Source organism: Arachis duranensis, chromosome 3 (assembly GCF_000817695.3).
Source record: "Arachis duranensis cultivar V14167 chromosome 3, aradu.V14167.gnm2.J7QH, whole genome shotgun sequence".
Lineage (NCBI taxonomy): Eukaryota > Viridiplantae > Streptophyta > Magnoliopsida > Fabales > Fabaceae > Arachis > Arachis duranensis.
In genome coordinates, this window is record NC_029774.3 from 22,641,643 (window position 1) to 22,650,080 (window position 8,438).

The following is an 8,438-nucleotide window of genomic DNA, read 5'->3' on the forward strand; positions in this document are numbered from 1 at the left end:
GTCATTGTACTTTTTCGTATATCTCAATTCAGTTTTGAAAGTTTTCATTACCTTTATTTAGTCTTTAAATTTTGCGAACGAGACTTGTGTTAGTTTTTAAAACAATTTTCGATGCACAGATGTTAACAGAATGCTGATATGGATAATTAGATGTCAAGCTGGATTCTGTAAAATGGTATTGTTTTAGTTTTGACATTTTAGCCCAAAAACAACATCGTAAGTAATGTTTATTGAAACTTTTCCTCCTAAAACAAGTGATTCGATGTTGTTTGTGAACTATTTGAATGCTAAAATAAAAAATGTATCATTTTACAAGTTCTAACATGATGATAGCTGACTGTCCAAGTCAGCATTTCATTAACGTTTGTGCGACGAAAATTATTTCAGGAATTAACGTGAGTTATGTTTACAAAGTTTGTGGACTAAGTAGAGACAATTAAAATTTCAGATATTAAATTTAGGCTCGCATGTAAATTAAGATACCAAATTGAATATTAACTCTTATGATTTGTTTTAGGATTTCTTAAAATGAAGGAGGCTAATTAATTAAGAATACTGATAATCAGTTTGGTTGGTTTAGCTATTAGCTCAACTTAAGTAAGTATTGAAAATTTGAATTTTTTCTTGTACATATAATAACTCATTTTACAATAATAAACTTTTAAATAGAACTCAAATCCACAAAAGATTAATTCTTAACTTGTCAAACTGAAAAATCCCATTAAGAAAAAAAACTAAGAATACCGATTGGTCTTTACCTCTCATATTTTACCAAGAGTGAAAATCAACTTGATAAGAGACATGATTAACTTAAATGATATAGCTTCTAATGAGATTTACACGCAAAAATTAAAGTTTATTTGAGTTTGATTTTGTTAACAATTTTACAATGGACTTAACCTTTTTAAATGGATTAATTTAAGAGAAAATGATACTCTATTTTTATAAAATGTCTAAATGATATATTTTTTATGTCTAAAATATACATTTTTTTACCAAAATTAAATAACATGTATTTTAGTCCATTTGACAAAATGATTCTTTATTAATCAAGACAATTATACATAATACTAACAGCAATAATAATATAAAATTATTTTTTATTGTAATTTTTTTAAAAATTTACGTTGTTAGAAAAACATTTCATTTAAATTTTTTTGTAAATTTCATAGTTAATAATAAAATATTAAAAAATAATTTTTATTATTATTATAAAATATTTTAACTTGTTAAAAAATAATTAATTTAAAACTTTTATTTATTAAAAATAAATAAAATATATTATAAATATACTTTTATATTATTGTTTTAACTATTATAATAATATCAATAATAATATAAAATATATATTTATTTTTGATGTAATAAATTTTATTTATTTTCAAGAAAATATTTTAATCAAATAAACTAAAATACGTGTTATTTAACTATTGTAAAAAGAAAGGGTATATAATTTAAAATTAAAAAAAGAAAAGAGTGTATTTTTTCTTAGTTTAATTACTATTTGTTTTTAAACTATAATAATTTAAAATGACATTTTCTTAATCGCGTCAACTATGCTAACCATGGAATAAAAAATTTATTTAATGCTAACCATGGATTAAAAAAATAATTAAATTATAACAAATTCTGTAGGGTTTATAATTTTAGTGCTGAAATTATCGAACTTATTTTTTATGGTAAATTTTAAATATTAAAAAATTATTTATTTTTATATTTTTTAAATTAAATATTTATTTTTATTTTTTTTAATAAATTAAACAAATATATATAGATACCATAGCATGCACCCTAAATTATAAGGCCTTTTTTATATATATCTTTATTTCTTCATATTTTCTCTTTTACCTTTTTACTTTAATTTTGTCCTCCTTTCTATATCTCTATGCAGGTCAATGTATTAATAGTCATCACTGTAAAGATGAGTGGATATATCATCTCTCTTAATATTAATTGAGAATGACGCTAAGGGAGTTGACAAGATAGAAATGTCTATTAACCCATTGATATAAATTTTATATATTATATATGAATTCTGTTAAAGAGCCAATGAAATATCTCTATAATATGTATAATAAATTATTTATTTGACTTAATATGAGTTAGAAAATGAATATTCAAAATAAAATATTACTAATTTTTTAAAAATAGTAATATACTCGTATCTAGAATAATTATCTAGATACTAGAAATAATAAACATCTGATATCCTACTGAATTGAACATTTCTAAATTCTTATTATACACATTATACATATACTCCATTTGTTTCTTATACTTCTTCATTATATATTTATTTTAGCTTTTTAAAGCACAATCATTTTTTATTATCTAATTTTTATTCTTTTACTTAACAGAATCTTTGTATGCAACAAGATAAGTAAACAATGAACCCGTGGACCAAAGTACACGCACCAGGCTGACTCTTATTATTCTTCCCTTTTTAATTTGCACTATTGAATCCACTATGTATATTTTTTTATTCTTTCACTACGTACTAGTCTTACTAGTAGTAATAGTAGAAAACTAGAAAACCATAAGGATATATATGAACCAGTGAAAAAAAAAAGGCAACAGAATACCGCACTTTCCGCTGCTAATACATGAAAAGAAGAGACGATGGGCTATTGGCAAGGGTGAAAAAGTAAAATAAGAGGGAAATTAAAACACAATTAATAAGAACCAGCTAATTTAGATTAGTCTAATAATTAGTTTATTAGTCTATTTAAATAATTATTGGTAGTTTGAATTCACTCAACAGAGAGATACCGTAAAAAATTCCAAAAAAAAAGACCGTTGAAATGTTAAATTTAAATTTTTTTTTGTCATTGAGAGAATTCTTTTGGTCAAAATAATATGTTCTTGGTGTTTATGGTGGTTTTTAACTAGTGTTTTATTCCTTAGAGAAATATGTTTAAAAAAAATTAAGTTTTAATTTTTATATATATAAATTTTGTAATATTTATTTTTTATATATAAAAAATTTTAATTCGACGAACTGACTTATCCAACTTTTTAAAATTTGTGAATTTAGTTGATTTAATTTTTTAATTCAACAAATTTAAAATCTTAATATGATTCGTCTTCGTTGATAAATCGTTGGATAAATTCGATCTTCTTATCATATCTAATTTTACGATCATTATTTATGTATAATTTTGTTGATTTTCTAATTAGATTCATTTGTTTACCCTAAATGTACCTTGATTTTCTAATTAGGGTAATTTGTTTTCTGCATGTGTGGAGAGAATTTTAGCCAATCTGATTACACTACAAAGTATGCAAATTGTAAGGATGAATGGAAAGGGTAGATTAATTTATTTGAGAAACCAATATTTAGAGAGAAGCTAAAAGCCTTTTTTTTTTTCCTACAATATCTCCCAACCCAACCCAACCGTTAAGGATTAATTTGCCGCGGATCTGAACTCCATTTAAGAGCCTGTCGCTAACAAATAGGTTGCTACATTGGAAATTCTCTTTTAAGTAAGCCCAAGGCTTTGACAAGACAATAACCATAAAACAGAGATGAAAACTATTGTGCAATAATAATGGAGTTTTTCAAAGGCATCTATGTCCTTTTGCTTTGTTGCCCCCACTACTCCACAAACACCCCTCTTTCTCTCTCTCTCTCTAATCAAATATTAATGAATCCATGTCAATTTACTTTTTTAATAAAAATAAATTAAAAAGGGCTCTCAGCTTTCAGGATTCAAAAGAATATGCATGGATCTCTCTCTCTTTTTCTCTCCTTTTTAACCCTTCAATAGTTTTCTAACACCAAAACTTTTCAGCACTCAATTCCCAACTTTTCCCTCCTTGCAAAGTTCTCCAGATAATCACTGGAGGTTCGTTTCAAGATTTTTTAATATATTCTAAGAATTATATTTCTAAAAAATATTATATTTGAATATCATAAAAAATTTAATAATTTCAATACTAATTGAGAGATATAATAATAATAATAATTTTATATCTTAAATTTTATTGTCTTGATATGGGAATATAATTTTATGTTTAAGCAAAAAATATTCCTGAAAATAAGTTATTCATGAGAATAAAATTCTTAAAATTTAATCAAACATGTGAATATTATATTTACACAGACAATTTTCAAAAAGAAATTAAAATTCCTTTAAACATTATTGACCCAATCTTATTATTTCATATATATATGTTAATTTTTCCTTTTTATTATTTGAAAAAAAGGAAAAATGTATAACCGAAATCCACCTTACTAAAATGAGAAGAGAAATATTTTAATTCTTAATAATAATAAATGAAGTATGCTGATGAGTAGATATATGAGACACATAAAGAATGGAGGAGTACAAATAATATATATGTATTTTGAAAACATTTGATTAACACATATATTGATCAACATGAACTTATTAATCAAATCAAATCCAAGCTTTGGTTGATAAAGGGTGGCAAATGGTGGTTTGCACCCCCAACACCAAGGAAATCCCTAGTTTGCCCTCCTCCACTCTCCTCATTCGGCATTACATGTCTCCTCTTTGAAGGGTGCATTTGTGACAATTCATTCTTCTCTGCCTCTCTATTAATATTATTACTACTACTTGTTAGCACCAAACTTGAACCATACACCCCACAAAACTTATTGTTATTCCCATCTTGCCCTTGATCACTACCATTGCTGCATTTCAACCCTAATGCCCCCAAGAATGATGATGGATCACTTGAGGTTGCACCAACTTGAGCTGCTTTCTGCAACAATGCCGTCGCCGACATGTTCGCCGACGACGAAGAAGCACATGTTTGATGGGGTTGATGTTGTGAGCTATACAATGAAGGAACATTAACAATGCTTCCTAGTATTGGAAGCGATGTAGTAGTAGTACTAGTAATAGTGTTGTTGCTACTTAGATCTTGGCTTGGATTGGTCGAAATTTTGGATCCGAATACCCAGTTCAGATGGTAATTATTGTTATTAGTAGCCATTGTTGCTTCTTGACGATGATGATGATGATGGTCCATCCAAAGGGATAATCCTCTTGTTGTTGTTTGGTTATTTGTGGCTTCTTCAGTGAATGGAATTGGCTTATTGCAAATTGAAGCAAATTGGGTTGCCATGTTATTATTATTATTATTATTATGAGGGGCCATGGAGGTTCCTATCATCATGTTATTGTAACCAATAATGTTATTGTTATTATTATTAGCCCCTAATGTTGAGTTGTTTATGCTTGATGCTGCATTTACCCTAGCTGTTTCTTCTGCCAATGCATCACAAAATGCCCTGTGAGTTATGAAGCTATCCCTCCTGCAAATAATAACAATACTAACATTAGAAATTTAATTTTGAGTAATGATAGAGATTATTACAGTCACATTATATTATAATAAGTTACTAAATAAATTTATTACAAAGCTCACTAAAAATAAACTTTTGTTAAATTTGAATTTTGAACTTTTTTTTTTTAATTGAGTTCTCTTATTTTTAAGAGTTTTAGATTTTTTTTCTAATATTAAATGCAGTGTGAAATATTGACTTTCTCTATATTTTTTGTTTGCTATGATTATGTGAAAACAAATAAGATTTTTTATAGAAGAGGCATGTAACAAGTCTAACATGAGTTTAGCAAAATTCCAAAATGGCACTTATATAATTACTTGATATAGCAAGACTACGGCATTGACGATTAGTATCAAACAAAAATTAAATTAACAAGCACGACACATTCTCACATACATATATAAGGTAATAAGCTAAGGTTAAGTAAGATAATTCCAAAACCATGATCTTTTGTCGTTTAGGACTATAGAATCATCACAAAAGAAGCTAAGCCTTATCAAAGAGAGAAAAAAAAAAAAAAAAAAGACGATCTATGTATGCATGTGTGTGGCATCTTTCAAGCCCTTTAATTTGTTTGAACTAGAGAGACCCTTCTTCTACCTTTTTTTCACTCTTAAAAGCCAAATAGAGCAATAGACAGCAGGCACCCACAACTCATAAAACCACATATATAGTACACACAAGAAACGACAAAGAAATGCATTAGATAAAGAGAAAGAAAACATCTTTTTCCACACTCTACTTAGATACTAGTTTAATGTCTCACTTAGTAACCGTCTCAAGATAGAAATAGAAAAGAAGATATAAAGACTCACTTGTAGTTATTTTTATGTAAAAATATTAATTGAAAATCGTTGTATAATAGTTAAGTTAAACATATTAAATAATTACAGGTGAGTTTTCATCTAATGAAAAACAATGATAAAAACACAATTACCAAACACAACCTTATTTTAAATAAGGTCGAAACTCAGTGCAGTAGACTTTACGTGAAGTTGATAGTTGAGAATTGTTAGATAAAATTTTAGTCAAATTAATAAAATTATTTAAGCACTCTCAATTACCAACTTCACGTGAAGTCGAGTCACCTAAGTTTCCACCTTTAAAGAATTAGGGTTAGTTAATTACCGTGAAAAGATGGTTCCACAATCACACTTATATTCTCTTGTACCACAGGTTTTGGAGTGGGCTTTCCAGTCGGACTGAACCGCGTAACGCTTGGAGCATTTGTCGCACTTCCACTTCTTCTCGCCGTGCTTCCGGCAAAAGTGCTTCTTGATTCCGGTCAAGTCTCCCAAAGCCCTTGAAGGGTGGTTGTGGACACATGTTTTCTCCGGACACACGTATACACGCTTCTTTGGTTCTTTATTTGTTCTTTGTTTTAGCTTCCATGGAAGGTTGTGTCCTCTTCTATGGAGTTGAAGGTTTTGATCCCTTTGGAAACCCTTCCCACAGGTTTCACACAAGAACCTGTTTGTAGCCATTAGTGTCTTTGGGGATAAGGCTATTACTTCCGCTTCCGGATCTGATCATCAATATTCAAACCAATGGAGCACATTCATATATATTATAACTCATCAATCATCATGATAAAGAAAATCACTCTGCTGTACAAATATTAAAAATTGAATGTAACTTAATAACTATATACATGCCTGGGTTTCCTGGGAGGTTTCTCTTCCTCTTCAAAGAAGGAGGAGGAGTAGTAGTTGGATTCTGATTCTGATGATGAGGGAAAGCGTTAGAGAGTTCTCCATGATCCATATTTTGAAGGATCATCATCTTTCTTGTATGTTGAGTTCTGAGTATGTATGAGTTAGTTTAGAATATATATGAGGCTGCAACCCTAAACTAAGTTAACTTGATGAAGTGATGATATATGAAACAAGATGGGATCTCTGTCTCTTACAAATGTTTGTTATCTACTTTTTAGGTGGAATAAAATAAACCAAGATGCTATGGGAGGCGGTGAAAAGCTAATTAATTATAATTTAAAGAAGGGAGTGAGAGAGAAGATGATAAAGGAGGGGGGCAAATAATGGGAAAGAGAAAGAGGGGGAAGGTGAAGCAAAGGTGTATGATGACACATATGATGAGGGAAGAAAGTTAATCTCCATTTTGGAATCATTATCCCATAATTTGTGTTCTTTCTTGCTTTTTTTGTTTTCTTTAATCCTTTCTCATCCAATAAGCCTTTTTCATAAATTTTTAATCTATTCTTATATACTTTTTTCTTCTTTAATGTATTCATTTGAGCATTTCCTTCCCAAATCATTCCTCATTTTATATATACATATAGGAAGGTTATTAGGTGTACCGGAAATATCGGTGTTCCAGTTGTTTTAACCGTTGATCTGAATTATAAAAAATATATATAATATATATTAATTAAAATCAACGGTTAAAACAATTGAAACACCAATGTTCCCGAGTACACCTGATAATTTTCCATACATATATTCAATATATATGTCCCATTTTCACATACTTTATTATTGGGATAAAATTGTCTTTTCCTATTTTTTCTCCTTTCTTTATCCTTGCAAAAGTTGCATCATATAGTACAGTTGCCATTTTAGGTTTGAGAGTTCATTTTATATTCAGTATTAACAAAATGCATCTAATATAAAACTACTTGTAGTTTAAGTTTATATATCTCTAATATATTTTTTTATGTAAGAATTTTTTTAAATTTATGTGAAAATATATAATAATTATATATATATATAAAAATACATAAATAATTATATCTCTAAGATACATCTAATAACATATATAACTCAATACTTAATTATTAAAGGATCTAGTAAGATAAATATTGAAAATATATAATAATTATATATACAATTTAAATAAGCGGCTATGCTACATTGGTATATAATTGTTTGAAACTATATATATAGGTTTGCTGAAAGAGCATTTTTTTTCTTGTCATGTTACAAGAAAGTTGGATTACCCTCATTATCATCATCAGTTGCAGGCATTTGAATGAAAGCAAGTAGAAAAGCTGTTACTGTCATAAAGAGGAAAAATATCATTTCGTCTCATGTGTGTGTGAGTGTGACTACAGAGAGTAACATATATAGCTCAATTACTAACACACCTTTTATAATGTTCATTT

At 27.9% G+C, this 8,438-nt stretch overlaps 1 protein-coding gene across 1 annotated transcript; it reads right to left on the reverse strand.

Annotated features, from left to right (window-relative positions):
• Positions 1–4,326: 4,326 nt before the first annotated feature.
• On the reverse strand, positions 4,327–7,351 carry LOC107478084 (zinc finger protein MAGPIE). The gene is made up of 3 exons (XM_016098204.3): positions 6,973–7,351; positions 6,446–6,842; positions 4,327–5,284 (listed from the first exon to the last, which is right to left on the reverse strand). Exons 1-3 carry the CDS (start codon positions 7,097–7,099, stop codon positions 4,396–4,398), a joined length of 1,413 nt encoding a protein of 470 aa, XP_015953690.1. The 5' UTR covers positions 7,100–7,351; the 3' UTR covers positions 4,327–4,395.
• Between the last annotated feature and the right edge of the window lie 1,087 nt (positions 7,352–8,438).